Source organism: Scyliorhinus canicula, chromosome 1 (assembly GCF_902713615.1).
Source record: "Scyliorhinus canicula chromosome 1, sScyCan1.1, whole genome shotgun sequence".
Lineage (NCBI taxonomy): Eukaryota > Metazoa > Chordata > Chondrichthyes > Carcharhiniformes > Scyliorhinidae > Scyliorhinus > Scyliorhinus canicula.
In genome coordinates, this window is record NC_052146.1 from 39,460,639 (window position 1) to 39,478,225 (window position 17,587).

Consider the following 17,587-nt stretch of genomic DNA (forward strand, 5'->3'; position numbering starts at 1 on the left):
GAAGGGGTTAGATTACGAGGAGAGGTTGAGTAGACTGGGACTGTACTCGTTGGAATTTAGAAGGACGAGGGGGGATCTTATAGAAACATATAAAATTATGAAGGGAATAGATAGGATAGATGCGGGCAGGTTGTTTCCACTGGCGGGTGAAAGCAGAACTAGGGGGCATAGCCTCAAAATAAGGAGAAGTAGATTTAGGACTGAGTTGAGGAGGAGCTTCTTCACCCAAAGGGTTGTGAATCTATGGAATTCCTTGCCCAGTGAAGCAGTTGAGGCTCCTTCATTAAATGTTTTTAAGATAGAGAGAGATAGTTTTTTGAAGAATAAAGGGATTAAGGGTTATGGTGTTCAGGCCGGAAAGTGGAGCTGAGTCCACAAAAGATCAGCCATGATTACTGTAAGGCGGGGCGGGGGGGGGGGGGGGGGGGGGGTTTGCATCCAGTCCTGCCTCTCGCAGACCCTACTCCCCCCCCCCCCCCACCCCACCCACCCATCTGCTCTGGCCTCTCGTCCATCCCGATTGGGAGACGGCCTCTGGTCCGGGTCCATATACCTCGCCTCGCCGCTCCTGGCTTTTACCCCCTTTCCCTGATTTTTTTGTCCCCCCTTCCGATCCTCTCCTTTTTTGACTTGTCGTGACATTTCTTGCTGATTAAAGTATGATTTATATAAAACCAAAAAAAATAAGGAAAAAGATCAGCCATGATCTCATTGAATGGCGGAGCAGGCTCAAGGGGCCAGATGGCCTACTCCTAGTTCTTATGTTCTTATGAAAGGTGAAGTTATGTGTCCATAGTCAATGATAAAGAAAACTGGGTGAGAAAAGTTGTCCACTTCTTTAGAACCCTCTCCAAGGCGAATGGAATTTAAACCCTGACAATAGGTTCTGGTTACTGACTTGTGCAGGTTAGCCAGTAGTGACCTTTGTCCTGAGTTTCCCTCTCTCCACATGCTCGTTCATTTATATTGTTGTGATTTCTAAACTCTTGGCCCCTTCACTTGATGGTGTGGAGGAGATGGGGTACCCATTCTGGGTGGAAATCACTTGTAAAAGCCTTTCGGTATAAAACAAGTAGTGAGGATTAGACATTGAGAAAGGCACAGCAAAGCGTTTTAACATGAGAGATAAAATCGGAGCTCTGCGCAGACACACAAAATTGCCAGTTGAACAGGAAAAGAGTCAAAGTCAGCACAACGGAAGATAGTTTGTTCGAAATATGGACAATAGTTGAAAATAGTTGGGAGGTGTCCAGTTCTGGCCAACATCCTCTCTCATCCAACACCTCAATGAACAGATTAATTAGTCATGCATCTCATTGCATCCAAAGGAAACAGTGATTCTATGTTTTGAGTGAGAACCATATATTTTGATAACCATTTCTGAGATAACTAATAAAACCTTATCCTCAGAAAGAGAGTACAGTTGTTAGCGTCTTTAGATTTCTGTAAAAGATGCATCATGAAATCTTAAGAAGTAAATTGCAATCCTACCCATCTCTGCATTTGCATTTAGCGTCTCTTGTAAACATGTCTTCTCAGGGTGAAGAGTCATCTCTTTTTCCGGCAAAGAATCCTCAGTGTCTTTTGTTCTATCCTAGCAACAGGAAATAATTATTCAAACTTCATCAAATTGCAGATCCAATGAGCTCAAATGATTTCAGTAGGATGTATTATAAAGTTCCTTTGGGAAAATTAATTCTGGTGCTTATTATTGACTAGCTAATTCTAGTGAAATGACGACAACAGTTCCATATAGTATTGATGCTACTTTTAAATAACCTACAAGGCCTTTAACAACTGGATTATTTAGCAATGGTTAAATTAGTTTTAAATGAAAAGTTACCTGGGATGCACAGCCATTTGAGGATGCTGGATTCATTGATTTGAAAATGCTGGAAAGAAAATATAATGCACTGCATAATTGAATCCTAGTTCATGGCGTTGAACACAATCCTTACTCTACAACTATCACAATGAATTTAGGGCTCATTCTTTCTTCTTCATGATCAGTATCACATAGTTCAAAGCTAAATGCCGACTGACCAGCTTGAGATTTTCACTTTAGAAATACTTCGTAAGATTGTGTTGCAATGATATTCAGTTCAACAGCAAAGTCATTTTACACACACAGGAACATAACACAATAACATAATAATTAGAAGCAGGAGCAGGCCACCAGGTCCTTCATGCCTGCTCCCCCCACCCATTCAATATAATCATGGCTGACCTATATCCGCCTGATAGGTTATTGATAAATTGATTTATTGATGTCTTTAGGTACTGATTGAGAGCATAGCTAGAGAATGGAATTATTTAAAAGGCCATGACTGTGAAAAGATAGTAATTGTATCAGACAATGAATAAACTATTGAATTTTGATGTCATGTATGCAGAAATTCAGACATTGTTTCAACGTATGTTTCATATAATGAATAGGCCATTGTATTACAGTGCATTTAATAATAAGAATGCATCGAGTAACTAGTTACAGCAAGGTTGATGGCTAACCGTGGCATGACAATTCCATTCTCGTAAGTCGGTGCACGTAGACACTGAATTATTCCTGACAGATACCAGTCAATCTTGAGTAATAGCCAATGTTTAATTAATCAATTGTCCTCTAAGTAACAAACATCTATTTGAACGACCCAGGAGGTCACAGCTGAGAATTAGAAACCAATGAGAATAAATGAGGGGCTAGACCATAGATATGGATTTCTTTAAGAGTAAGACTTTGTGGTCAAGGACTCGTTCCTGAGTTCCTGCCTTCCAAAATTCTCGAATCATTCCATTTGTTTATTTTAAAGCGATTTATTTATGACATAGAATATAGAACATACAGTGCAGAAGGAGGCCCTTCGGCCCATCGAGTCAGCACTGACCCACTTAAGCCCTCACCTCAATCCTATCCCCTTACCCCAATAACCCCTCCTAACCTTTTTAGATACTAAGGGCAATTTAACATGGCTAATCCACCTAACCTGCACGTATTTGGGCAGTGGGAGGAAACCGGAGCACCCGGAGGAAACCCACGCAGACACGGGGAGAACGTGCAGACTCCGCACAGACAGTGACCAGCAGGGAATCGAATCTGGGGCCCTGGCGCTGTGAAGCCACAATGCTAACCACTACGCTACCGTGCTGCCCCATAAATGAAAATTGCTTATTGTCATGAGTAGGCTTCAAATGAAGTTACTGTGAAAAGTCCCTAGTCACCACATTCCGGCGCCTGTTCGGGGAGGCTGGTACGGGAATTGAACCGTAATGCTGGCCTGCTTTCAAAGGCAGCAATTTAGCCCTGTGCTAAATCAGCCACTTACGCTTTTATGATGAATGAACTCTTTGCCATGTATTTGACCAACTCATGTACTGTTTGACATTTTGTTCTTACGTTTTGATTTAGTTCTTATGCAAGTGTGTTGAAGTGAATAATTAGCAATAGAGTTGAACACCTCTACTCAAACGGACAATCGACTCTTATTAGAAGATAGAATAAGAGGTCCCACATGGCCTCAACTCCTTTTCTGTGCCATTTCCCCGTAGCCCTCTATTCCTCAATCTATCAAATATTTGTCCACCTCCACTTGAAATACTTTTAACGATCCAGCTTCCACCACCCTCCGCGGCAGAGAGTTCCAGAGATTCACCACCTGTGAGAAGAAATTTCTGCACACCTCACTTTTAAATAACCTGCCCTTTATCTTGTATCTAAGACCCCTTATTTGAGACTCTCCCACTAATGAAAACATCTCAACATCGACCCTGTCAAGCCCCCCCAGGATCTTATATGTTTGAATAAGGTCATCCCTCTCTCTTCTAAACTCCAAGAAATACAGACCCAGACTATTTAGTCTCTCTTGATATAACAACCCTTTTATCGCAGGGATTAGCCTGGTGAATCCCCTTTGGACTGCCGCCCACGTTACTATATCCTTTTTTAAGTAATGGGACCAAGACCATACGCAGTATTCCAGATTAGGCTTCACCAACACCCTGTACGATTGCAACAAAACCTCCCTATTTTTAAACCTCACTCCCTTTGCAATAAAGGCCAGAATGCTTCACCACTTGTTGCACCTGCCTGTTAGCTTTTTGTGATACATGCACTAGAACACCTAGATCCCTCTGAACTTCACTCACCTGCAGTCTCTCTCCATTTAGATAGTAATCTGCCTTTTGATTCCTCCTACTGATGTGCACAACCTCACACCCCCACATAAAGCTCCATTTGCCAGGTTTTCACTCAGTTATCGAATCTATCTATATCCGTTGCAAAAATCACAGAATCCTCATCACAACGTGCTCCTCCACCTATTTTCTATCATCGGCAAATTTAGAAACCTTAACTTTTGCAGGCTGAAAGATAAGGGGCGGAATTCTCCGCTCCCGGGAAAAATCGGGAGGGCCGACGTGAACTCGGCCGAGTTTCACGACGGCTTCGGAGGCCACTCCTCGCCCCCTATTTCCCCCCCCCGGCGGGGCTAGGAGCGGCGCTCCATAAATCTCGGCCGCGGGGGTGTCGCGCCGAGAATGACGCGGCCGGCGCGCCTAATGACGTCAGCCGCGCATGCGCAGGTTGTCCGGCTCCAACCCACGCATGCGCGGCTGACGTCACAACGCTGACAGCTTGAACCCGCGCATGCGTGGTGTCTGTCTTTCCCCTCAGCCGCCCCGCAAGACGTGGCGGCTTGATCTTGCGGGGCAGCGGAGGGGAAATAGTCCGATTGAGACGCCGGCCCGACGATCGGTGGGCACCGATCGTGTGCCTGTCCCCTCCCGAGCACAGTCGTGGTGCTCTTTCCCCTGTACTCCCCCCACAAGCCCCAAACGGGCATATCTCACCCGTTTCAGGTGTGGTTGCGAACGGCAGGCCGCTCGGCCCATCCGGGTCGGAGAATCGCCGTTCACCGTGAAAAACGGTGAGCGGCGATTCTTCCGAGCCGGGGGGGGGGGGGGGGGGGGGGGCGGCGGGGGGAATCACAGGGGGCACCAGGGGGGCGTTAATTTTGTCGGGACTCCCTCCCGCGATTCTCCCACGCCGCGTGGGGAGCGGAGAATCGCACCCAAGATTTTGCTGGTTTCACGCATCCTTCTGAAGCCTAGAATACATGAAAATGTAATCACTTGCTTTGGGGGGGGGGGGGGGGGAGGGGGAGGTAGAGGAGGACAGTCTGGGTTCCATTGCATACCCTGCATAATGATGGGATCAGTCTCAGCTGTTATGCTGATATTGTCAAGCTATTAGATAGCAATCATGTTTGGGCTCTAATAGATTACTGATTTATTGATTCATTGCTTTATTGATGTTTTTAGGTTGAGTGAATAGCTAAAGAGTGGAATTATTCAAAATGCCATGACAGTGAAAAGATAGTCATTGTTTCAGATAATGAATCAAGTATTGAACTATAGGGTGTTGTTGGTAGAAATTCAGACATTCTTACAATGAATGTTTCATATAATGAATACACTATTGTATTTCAATGCATTTAGTAATAAAAATGTGTCAACTAATTAGTTACAGCAAGGTCCATGGCCATGGCATGAGAAACCTATTCTCATGAGGTGGTGCACGTAGACACTGAATTATTCCTGATGGATTCCAGTCAATTTTAAGAAATGGCCAATGTTTGATTAATAAATCATTCTCTAAGTAACAGACACCTATTTGAACAAATCTTGAGGTCTCAAAGAACAATGAACAATACAGCACAGGAACAGGCCCTTCGGCCCTCCAAGCCTGTACCGGTCATGATACTAACCTTTGCCAAAACCCTCAGCACTTCCTCGTGCCATATCCCTCTATACCCATCCTATCCATGTGTCTGTCAAGGTGCCTTTTGAATGCCGTTAATGTATCTGCTTCCACAACCTCCCCTGGCAACGCGTTCCAGGCACTCGCTACCCTCTGCATAAAAAACCTGCCTCGAACATCTCCTCTAAACTTTGCCCCATGGACCTTAAACCTAAACTGGTGACTGACCCCTCCACCCTGGGAAAGAGTGCCTGCCCATCTATTCTATCCATGCCCCTCATAATTTTGTAGACCTCTATCAGGTCACCCCTCAACCTCCATCTTTAATGAAAACAGTCCGAGTCTATTCAGCCTCTCCATATAGCTAACACCATCTAGACCAGGCAGCATTGTGGTAAACCTCCTCTGCACCCTCTTCAAAGCTTCCACATCCTTCTGGTAGTGTGGCGACCAGAATTGTGCGCAATATTCGCGCAATATTCCAAGTGCGGCCATACCAAGGTTCTATACAACTGTAGCATGACTTGCCACTTTTTATACTCTATGCCCCATCCAATGAAGGCAAGCATTCCGTATACTTTCCTGACGACCTTAGTCTCAGCTGAGAATTAGAAACCAACACGAGTAAATGAGGGATTAGACCATCAATAAGGATTCCCTTAAAGTAAGACCACGTGGCCGAGGTCGGCTTCCTGAGTTCCTGCCTTCCTGAATTATTGAATCATCTATTTGCTTGTTTGTGTTAAAAGTGATTTCTTTATGTTTTATGATTTCCTTTGCCATGTATTTGACCAACTCATGTATTGTTTGATATTTTGTTTCTAAGTTTTGATTTAGTTTGTATGCAAGTGTATTAAAGTCAATAATTAGCAATGAAGTTGTATTTTCAACACTTCCAATCAACCGGACAATTGACTCTTATTAGAAGATAAAAGAAGAAATCCTACAGGCTGTTACACAAAGATTAGTTATTTAAGTGAGGCACTGGAAGATTGATCTCTAGAACTGTAGCCCATGCACTTGTGCCTTCAAGAAAATAGAATGTTGGAGTGGTAAAAGGCACAAGGGTCAAAAATTATCATTATCAAATTGAAAAGAACATTGAGCTTTGACAAAGAGTCATCCAGGCTTGAAACATTAGGTCCTTTCTCTCTCCACAGATGCTGTCAGACCTGCTGAGATTGTCCAGTATTTTCAGTAGTTAGCACTGTTGCTTTACAGTGCCAGGATTTTAGGTTTGATTCCCGGCTTGGGTAACTGTCTGTGCGGAGTCTGCATGTTCTCCCTGTGTCTGCGTGCGTTTCCTTTGGGTGCTCTGGTTTCCTCCCACGAGTCCCGAAAGACATTCTGTTAGGTAATTTGGACATTCTGAATTCTCCCTCAGTGTGCCCGAACAGGAGCCGGAATGCTGTGACTAGGGAATTTTCACAGTAACTTCATTGCAGTGTTAACATAAGTCTACTTGTGGCAATAATAACTATTATTCTATTTTGTTTCAGATTCCAGCATCCGCAGTAATTTGCTTTTATCTATCGAGTTTACCTACATGGACAAATTATGAATCTGTAATAGTTTTCTATTTATCCGGGCTTCAGTTTAGATTGACTTGTTATTTAGACAAAATGGTGGCAGCTACGATCCGCAAGAAAGCAGATCTACTATTGAACAAACTGGAGCCCGGGATTGGATAGTCATCCAGAGGCATTGAATACTCCTACCCTTGGGATATAGTCCTACCCTTGGGATGGTAAAAAGCCAAAAACACCTCATCATTCAAGTAGTTTATACTATTTTCTTAGCTTGACTTTTGTTCTAAAAATGTATTTCCCACCTGGAACATTCTATTCCAAGAATATCACTTCAACAAGCTTCAATGTAATTTCTTGGCCAACCAGAAAGGCTGGCACTTCACCTAAATCTAATCACTTGTTTAGAAATATTCTGATGCTGCAGGTGGAAGTACTGGTTGGTTACTTGTCGAGTTGGGGCAATAAAATTCATCTACGAAAGCAAGTGCTTCAATTTGAAATGCATTTGTTATGATTCCATTTAGAAATGTTGTCTATAAAAGCGTCTTTTGTGCAGCTTGCTCTTTTGTTGAGGATGGTATTGGCCGGACTTTGCACCATGAGGTTTGTGTAATGCCGCTAATACGAGGTTAGACATAACCAAATCTTTTATTTGCAAAGAGGAAACCAGTATAAACTTCAACTGCTGAGAAATGGAGGGTGTAGGAGGCTGGGAAACAACACCAGTCTCAACTTGAACCAAGGGCTGGGAACACAAAATCTACGAAAGAGCAAATGACCTAAGCCCACGCCTCCACCGTATCCCCGTAACCCAGTACCCCCACCTAACCTTTTGGACACTAAGGGGCAATCTAGCATGGTCAATCCACCTAACTTGCACATCTTTGGACTGTGGGAAGAAACCGGAGCACCCGGAGGAAACCCACGCAGACACGGGGAGAATGTGCAAACTCCGCACAGATAGTCAGCCGAAGCCGGAATTTAACCCGGGTCCCTGGAGCTGTCAGGGTATTAATCACTGTTCCACCGTGCCGCCATGAGTGTTAACTGAGAAATGAGCAATGCACAAGGAAGTAACAGTGTGATACTAACAACGGACATCTTTTCCATTCATTTTTTTCTAATACACTCCCTCAGAAACAAACACCTCTTCCACTCCACGCAACATTCACATAGCACCTTCAGTACTTTACAGTCTTTGATCCGACAGATACTTTTGCAGCAAATGTATAAACGTTAAATACATACCTTAATTCTGCTTTATGCTCCTCGTAGTCTAATTGTGCACACTTCTTTTCCAATTTCTGAGAAAATGGATACAGTCAACAGTTAGAAAGCTGTGCAGCAGTTAACGTCAAGAGTGCATTACAAATGTCTCTCAGTTTAAAGAGCTCGTGTTTGAAATGTAAACACCTCAAAAAGTTGAATTACCTCTTAAATTAATTATAGCAAATGGAGTGGTGGCCATTGAGGGAAGAGTGGGAGTCATGACTGATGGCAGCCAACAACAGAACCCACAGAGAACAGGCATTGTACCTATCCTAACAACTGTCAAGTGCAATCAAGTGATAATATTAGCTAAAGGAAAGGGATTAAAAAAATATATAATATTAGCAGTGGGGAAGAATATTTCCCAAATACCCAAGAAGAGTAAACAGAAGTAGAAAAAATATTAGATTGTTCCATTCCGAAAAAAGAAAACAAGTTTTGTGCACCTCATGTTTTCTCTCCCTTTCCTTCCAAAGAGCTGAGATTTTACTCTGCGTATCATGATTCATCTAAGATAGGAAACTGTGCTGGGCGGCACAGTAGCACAATGGTTAGCACTGTTGCTTCGCAGCATCAGGGCCCTAGGTTCGATTCCCAGCTTGGGTCACTGTCTGTGCGGACTCTGCACTTTCGCCCTGTGTCTCTGTGGGTTTCCTCCGGGTGCTCCGGTTTCCTCCCACAAGTCCCGAAAGACAGGCCATTAGGTAATTTGGGCATTCTGAATTCCCCCTCAGTGTATCCGAACAGGTGTCGGAAAGGGGCTTTTCACAGTAACTTCATTGCAGTGTTAATGTAAGCTTACTTGTGACAATAAAGATTATTATTCTAAAACTGAATGGTATCCTGGTCATTCCATAGTACATACGGTGTGTTGACAAAATATGCCATCTTACTGCCAAGCCATTCTGTGGGTCTACTTCAAGCAGAAGCAATTCAGGGCAGCGTTCAACACTTTGAAAGGTCTGACAAGAACAGCAGTAATTTACAGCAAAGCCTCCACAGCAGTTTCCCTGTAAATAGTTTACTCCACCCTGCCCTCCTGAGCTGCGACGGTGGAAGTCAAACTAGCCCAGCACAATTACTCCTCAACAAGACCACCTAGGCCGAACTCTTACCTGAAATTAATTTATGTATTAAAAGATATAAACAATAAAATCTGCAGAGTACATGGATCCATTGCAGCACATAACTGACATTGATGGAACTGAAAGCAGGAGTTGCATCACATTAGACAATCACTTGCACAAGCTGACAACACATTGTTGATAATCATTTGGATTGGCAATCATTTGTCTGGATTGATCTCGTGGTTCACAGCGGCGTGTAACACTATTCACATTGATTTTTAGCAGATATTTGTCCTCTATCTATTGGAAACTTGATTTCATGTAAAAACTGTGTTGGATTATATGAAAGCTGCCAAGACCTTTCAGATTTATTATCACGAGCGCTATCTTGACCCAAGTTCCATTACCTCCACAGCTTCAGTCTTTAGTGCTACTTGCTGCTCCAACTGTGCAATCTGATTTGCTGAACTCTCCTGGAGTTCGTGCAGTGCAGTCTGGAGATGTTGAATCTCTTTTAGCAATCGGATAATCTCTCGGTCTTTAGCAACCAGTGCTGCTTCCAGCCTTGAACCAGGGCACATCAAAATGTCTGCTTGATCCTGTGCAGGAGTGGAAAGACCCTTTTAGGTTTCCAGCGCCTTATACAAAGTCTGCTTGCACAATAGTGGGCCTCACGGTAGCATGGTGGTTAGCATCAATGCTTCACAGCTCCAGGGTCCCAGGTTCGATTCCCGGCTGGGTCACTGTCTGTGTGGAGTCTGCACGTCCTCCCCGTGTGTGCGTGGGTTTCCTCCGGGTGCTCCGGTTTCCTCCCACAGTCCAAAGATGTGCGGGTTAGGTGGATTGGCCATGCTAAATTGCCCGTAGTGTAAGGTTAATGGGGGGGATTGTTGGGTTATGGGTATACGGGTTACGTGGGTTTAAGTAGGGTGATCATTGCTCGGCACAACATCGAGGGCCGAAGGGCCTGTTCTGTGCTGTACTGTTCTATAAATTCTATAAATACCCTTGTGGATTATTGGGGGATCATGTGAGAATTACAAATTCGGGCCAAAACCAGGTTTTGCTTTCAGAATTTAATTCTGCCACTGGAAAGGTGAAATTTCATTTTTAGGCTTACTTCAAGTTCGTGTCAGCTGTAGAATCTTTCTGTTATAAAGTTTTTAAAGATTCTATGAGTAAAGCAAATGGAGAAACACATGTATCATAGATTTACTGAACGTCAGGATTACGCTTGGGGACACCAATCATCACATCAAATTCAGGCAATCATTTAAAGAAACAGACACGTATTGTGTTGGGTAATTCCATAAGACCATGAGACATAGGAGCAGAATTAGGCCACTCGGCCCATCGAGTCTGCTCTGCCATTCAATCATGGCTGATAATTTTTCATCCCCATTCTCCTGCCTTCTCACCATAACCCCTGATCCCCTTATTAATCAAGAACCTATCTATCTCTGACTTAAAGACACTCAGTGAATTGGCTTCCACAGCCTTCTGCGGCAAAGAGTTCCACAGATTCACCACCCTCTGGCTGAAGAAATTCCTCCTCATCTCTGTTTTAAAGGATCGTCCCTTCAGTCTGAGATGGCATCCTCTGTTCTAGTTTTTCCTACAAGTGGAAACATCCTCTCCACGTCCACTCTATTCAGGCCTCGCGGTATCTTGTAAGTTTCAATAAGATCCCCTCTCATCCTTCTAAACTCCAACGAGTACAGACCTAGAGTCCTCAAATGTTCCTCATACAACAAGTTCTTCATTCCAGGGATCATTCTTGTGAACCTCCTCTGGACCATTTCCAAGGCCAGCACATCCTTCCTTAGATACGGGGCCCTAAACTGCTCACAATACTCCAAATGGAGTCTGACCAGAGCCTTATAAAGCCTCAGAAGTACATCCATGGTCTTATATTCTAGCCCCCTTGACATGAATGCTAACATTGCATTTGCCTTCTTAACTGCCGACTGAACCTGCACATTAACTTTAAGAGAATCGTGAACAAGTACTCCCAAGTCCCTTTGTGCTTCTGATTTCCGAAGCATTTCCACTTTTAGAAAATAGTCTATCCTAAATTCCTCCTTCTAAAGTGTATAACCTCACACTTTTCCACATTGTATTTCATTTGCCACTTCATTGCCCACTCTCCTTCTACAGCCCCCTTGCTTCCTCAGTACTAACTGCCCCTCTACAGATCTTTGTATCATCTGCAAATTTAGCAACAGTGCCTTCAGTACATTAATGTCCAGATCATTAATGTATATTGTGATAAGTTGTGTCCCAGCACAGACCCCTGAGGCACACCACTAGTCACAGGATGCCATCCTGAAAAAGACCCCTTTATCCCCAATCTTTGCCTTCTGCCAGAAGCCAATCCTCTATCCATGCCAGGATCTTACCCTGAACACCATGGGCGTTTAACTTATTTAACAGTCTCCTATGTGACACCTTGTCAAAGGCCTTCTGGAAATCTAAATAAATCACGTCCACTGGTTCTCCTTTGTCTAACTCCCTTGTTACCTCCTCAAAGAACTCTAACAGATTTGTCAGACACAACCTCTCTTTGACAAAGCTGTGCTGACTCAGTCCTATTTTACCATGCACTTCCAAGTACTTTGCGATCTTATCTTTAATAACAGACTCTAAAATCTTACCAATGACCGAAGTCAGGCTAACTGGCCTATAATGTCCCGCCTTCTGCCTCCCTCCCTTCTTAAACAGTGGTGTTACATTAGCCACTTTCCAGTCCTCTGGGACCCTTCTTGCTTCCAGTGATTCCTGAAAGATCATCACTAATGCCTCCACAATTTCCTCAGCTATCTCTTTTAGGACCCTGGGGTGTAGTCCATCCGGTCCAGGTGACTTATCCACCTTCAGACCTTTCCGTTTCCCCAGAACCTTCTCCTTAGTAATGGTCACTGCACTCACCTCTGCCCCCTTATTCTCCTGGAGCTCTGGCATCCCACTGGTGTCTTCCACCGTGAAGACTGATGCAAAGTAATTATTCAGTTCCTCTGCCATTTCTTTGTTTCCTATTATTACTTCTCCAGCCACATTTTCCAGTGGTCCAATGTCTATTTTTGCCTCTCTATTACCTTTTATATATTGAAAAAATCTCTTCCTATCTTCCTTTATATTACTAGTTAGCTTTCACTCATACTTCATCTTCTCCCTCCTTATTGCTTTCTTCACTTTTAAAGGCTTCCCAATCCTCTAGTTTTCGACTAATCCTCGCCACTTTGTAAGCTTTTTCTTTAGCTTTCATGCTGTCCTTGACATCTGTCGTCAGCCACGGATGCCTTGTCCTCCCCTTAGCATGTTTCCTCCTCCTTGGGATGAATTTCTGTTGTGCCTCCCTAATAACCCCCCAAAACTCCTGCCATTGCTGTTCCACTGTCTTCCCTGCTAGGCTCCATTTCCAATCAATTCTGGCCAGTGCCTCCCTCATGTCTTTGTAGTTACCCTTATTTAATTGTAATACTGTTACATCTGATTGCAGCTTCTCCCTCTCAAACTGCAGGGTAAATTCTATCATATTGTGGTCACTGCTCCCTCAGGGTTCCTTCACCTTAAGTTCCCTAATGAAGTCTGACTCATTCCGCATCAGAGAAAGAGGGTTTATTTTGTTAAGATCCAACTCTGGCCTTCACACTCCACAGGCTGTTTTGATGTGAATCAAATACCATCACTGATCCCAGTCAGAGTCCATTAAGATAGACAAGATTTTTTTTTGGGGGGGGGGGTTTACATGAAACAAAATAAAATCATTGTACTGAATGCAAAATGCTGAGATGCCTTAAATAATGGAGCTTTAATTTTAGATCAATATACTCCAGACACCAAATAAAGCAATGATCAATAGAGACCGGCCATGCAAACATGGCAAGTTCAGAGCCAAATTAAAGTTGGTTTTATGTAGCAAAAAGCATAAGCTATTACTGAGTTTCAAATCACATTCCCTCTTTAGGGGTAGATAAGTGGTTGATATAATTTTCAAGCCTGTTGTGATCATTATATAGATGAAGTTACTAAAGCATTATACTGGGTCACAGAATCATGGCAAACGCAGATGTGCAGGGACATTCAATTTAATTCACATTTTCAGGAAGCACCCACAGTTACCACGTACCCCCACTTCACAGCATATGATTGTTCCTTAAATGATTTCTGAATTTTGACCTACACTCCCCAGCTCCAGATGGTTTTTTTCATGTTCCGATTGTTCTGTGTGAGAGAACTTGACAACGGCAGTCGTAAGCCTGCGTTTGAAGAGATGGCTGTTGCTTGGCAATAGTTTGAAAGTTGAGTGGGCTGTATACGTCATTCACCTGGTGTGTTTTACACTTGTCTGTATGAAATCCTATCTCACATTACTTTGCGGAGTAATTTAATCATTCCCTAGCTATCTCTGCAGAATCAACTCTTTGATAGCGTCTAGAAATCTGATCAGATTGCGCTGAGGTTTTGGAATCCAAACTTTCAATCCAAATTGGAAACACTAATTAGCTCCAATTGATTCTCTCTAGCACCCCACTTCGTATTGAGGAACTTCACCAAAGGTTTTAACTTTAGAAGTTATTTCCTCAAGTCGGCTGATCAGGCGCATTCTGATTTTTCGCTGTTCACTAGGTTATTGCTCAGATATTCCTAATTTGTTCTTAATTCTTACCACTCCGGCAATACGTGGAGAGCAGCAGGCCAAACGGATGGAGCTGTTCACAGACAGCTCTCAAAGACTCTCTGCTTCTCTCGGAGCAGTGGAATGAATCCTCACCGCAAAAATATTAAAGAATGAATTCCAGCAGCAAAACACACCAATGCTATTTAGGATTCTTTATTTCCCAAATTTCAATTCTCCTATCAGTTCTACGTATCAATTATTTAATTTCAGACCACACTGATAACAAAAAGTGGTACTGGTGCATAATTTAAAAGTGGATCTCAAATTATAAGGTTTCACGTACAAGAAAAGTTCAAAGACAATCTGAAACATTGACCCTAATACAGCACTACAGCTAAATGAAGAATTTAGCACAGTACCATACAATTGTGCTTATATACTTTCATTTACTTGGGAACAAATACATTTTACATCTAAGAGAAAGATGATATGGATTATTTCTGCTTCTTCTAACTACTAGCGGCGCTGTTGAGATTGAATAAATTAACTCCCAGTAGTACAACTGAGCTGTTCAAAACAGTTGATGATTCTTTGAAGGCCGCCAGTAAAAGCTGGACTTCAGTTACTGCTGTCTATTTGCGAAGGACTCTAGTGGAAACATTATTATTGAGAACCATATTTAAAAACAAAGTATGTGACTGCATGAGCTCCTGGCCAACTCATGGAATGAATCAAGTGTGATTCAAACCCTGCCCCAACTCACTGTAACAAGGAGTCACACACACACAGGGAAGGTCTCGACTCCATTGGCTTGTCAGCATTGAGTCAGCTCATTCTCCCAATGCTGATGGGAGCTGGTGATACAATTAGTATTTGAGGAAACAAAGGGGAACAACAGTAGCATCCGTGCTCCCAAACACCATCCCTGCTGAAAAGTGTTGCATCCGATGATTTTAGTAGAGAAAATGATTGGACTCTGCTGTGATAACACCCACACCAGTAGCGTTGCCAATGTTCTAGGATTGTGCTGCAGCCTCCAGGAATTGAAGTGTGATTTCAAAGGTGTTGGGCGCAATTCAATATGTCTAATCAAGATATTCGTAGTCTTCGGTAAGCGTCGTATTACTGTATGCATAGGTCCAGTAAAAGTCTAAGCTAGGAGTTGTCTCCATGCTTGCTTCAACTCACGTCTCTGTCCCCGAGGTATAATGTGTTCTCTTACATCGCTGTGGAGATGTTAACTATTCTCGGTCCCTTTGTGCCAAACCCTTATACTACAGCGCCCCCACCCCAAAATCTTCCTCCTACATAATTACAAGTTATCCCAGTTTATCTCATGCATTTGCATTATTATTTTCTTTTGACAAACATTTTAAGGCATTTATGGTTTTATAACAATAAAAGATACAAATACAAATGTAAATATTCTTCAGTGCCGTAACACATCCCTCCATCTCCCACTGTCCCCGCCTAATCTCGACAAAAGATAGCCTAATCCCCCGCCGCCCTCCCTTAACCCCCCCATTGAATCTGCTGACAGTTTAGTTTTCTCCGAAGAAGTCAATAAATGGCTGCCACCTCCGAACGAACCCTAACGTTGATCCTCTCAGGGCAAACTTAATTTTCTCAAGTCTGAGACACCCGGCCATGTCGCTAATCCATACCCCTGAATTCGGGGCTTCGAGTCCCTCCACGCTAGTAATATCCGTCTATGGGCTACCAAGGAGGCAAAGGCCAAAACGTCAGCCTCTCTCGCCCCCTGGACTCCTGGGTCTTCCGACACTCCATAAATCGGCACCTTTGGACTCGGCGCCACCCTCGTTTTTAGTACCTTGGGTTTTAGTACCGTGAACAAGACATCCGCAACTCCCTGCCAGAATCCCCTAAGCTTTGGGCATGCCCAAAACATGTGGACATGTTTTGTGACACTTCCAATATAATATTATAACACTTCCATTTCCTGTCGACGCTACTGTCGGAGGAGTGGTCAGCTCCTGCAGGTAAACTTTGTTGAATCAGAGGTTGTTCTGGCATCTGGGTCCTCTTTTTCCATTCTTTGGCATTGAATCATCACAATTTGCTGATTCCCCAGATGTAGTGAGAGATGGAGGTTAGTCCATCCCACTCTTTACAAGGTAGAAGAAACTCTGGGCTCATCTTTATAATGCTTTCTTCCCTCTTCTTCCTTTGTGCAGCTCACTGTACCACATGCTGGGATGGAAGATGGTTCTTTCTGTGGTGAGGATGTGATTTGGTAGTAAGCTCAGCTTTGTGTTTAGCTGTGTAGTGTGCTGCCAACAACTGATTGCTACTTAGTTCCCGTATCGTTTGTGGCACTGGCTAGGGATTGCAGCGCCTACTCTGTGGCCTCTCAATTCATCCCTCCAGTTAGCATCGGAGGTGGAGGTTGAGGATCTTCTCGTTGCTGGTTGCTCTCTTGACTGTCGTCTACTCAAGGTATCATGGTATCCATCTGAGTGGTTGGCTGGTCTGAGCAATGAGAGGCTTCTAGCATCTGTAACAAAGGTGAAACCTGCTCTGCAAAGAGAGAAGACCGTTCAGAGCTGACTGCCCAGTCAAAAGAATCTTTCTTGTTGCTGTTCAGTTCTGTATAATCTACAACAGTGAATGTCTTGATACCTTCTGCCATTGAAAAGGCATTCAGGCCTACATATGCCTCCTCTTAGTGTGCTGTCTTGACCTCACAAATCCTTTTGGGTCTCCTGTGCATTTTGGTGCTTTGGCTTTGCACGGCTTCTTGAACTGTCCTATTCAGTTGCATTAAAAACAGTGGGTTGAAATTGCTTTGCTCCACAGCACTGGCATGATCACTCTACTGGTCGGGTAGGGTATTGTTCCCATGTTTCTATGCTGTTTCACTGACTGGACAGTGGGCTTTACTTTGGTAGTAATGGTTTTCTTTCTCTCCTTCATATGGATCTGTGCTGCAAACCAATTTCAGATTGCCTGGCAACCGGGTTGACTCTCCTTCGTGAAAAATATCTGAGATTGCGACGTCCACCACCCCTCCAACTATTCTATCCCTGATTAGCTCAGATTTCAGGCGCAGGTTTGGCCGCCACGTGTCTGGAGCTGATGTGGGCATCAGTTTCCTTGGACTGCGATTTAAATGTCAATTTCTGTCCAGTGCAGTATTTAGCAGTTTTCAGCCCTTAAGATTTCCAGGACTTTAAATTTTTCAGCTCGCCCCTGTTAGGTCTGCTGACTCTCCATATTCTGGGTATTGAAGCTGGACTTCCGCAGGATGCAATGGAGTCTCCTGATGTAATGAGAAATTTAATTTCTGCCTTTAGCTTTCAAGCCTTTCTTTGGAGCTTTCTTCTGGTGA

General features: G+C 43.6%; 1 protein-coding gene across 7 annotated transcripts in view; it reads right to left on the minus strand.

Annotated features, from left to right (window-relative positions):
• Positions 1 to 17,587, minus strand: part of cux2b (cut-like homeobox 2b) — a 438,718-nt gene that overhangs the window by 56,876 nt on the left and 364,255 nt on the right. For 6 of the 7 annotated variants that reach the window (XM_038787705.1, XM_038787654.1, XM_038787773.1 and 3 more), the window contains 4 exons: positions 10,025 to 10,216; positions 8,530 to 8,585; positions 1,844 to 1,892; positions 1,492 to 1,594 (listed from right to left, as the gene is read on the minus strand). In XM_038787705.1, the coding sequence (XP_038643633.1) occupies positions 1,492 to 1,594; positions 1,844 to 1,892; positions 8,530 to 8,585; positions 10,025 to 10,216 (400 nt within the window). The remainder of the gene's footprint in view (positions 1 to 1,491; positions 1,595 to 1,843; positions 1,893 to 8,529; positions 8,586 to 10,024; positions 10,217 to 17,587) is intronic. The other variant, XM_038787739.1, reaches the window with a different exon arrangement.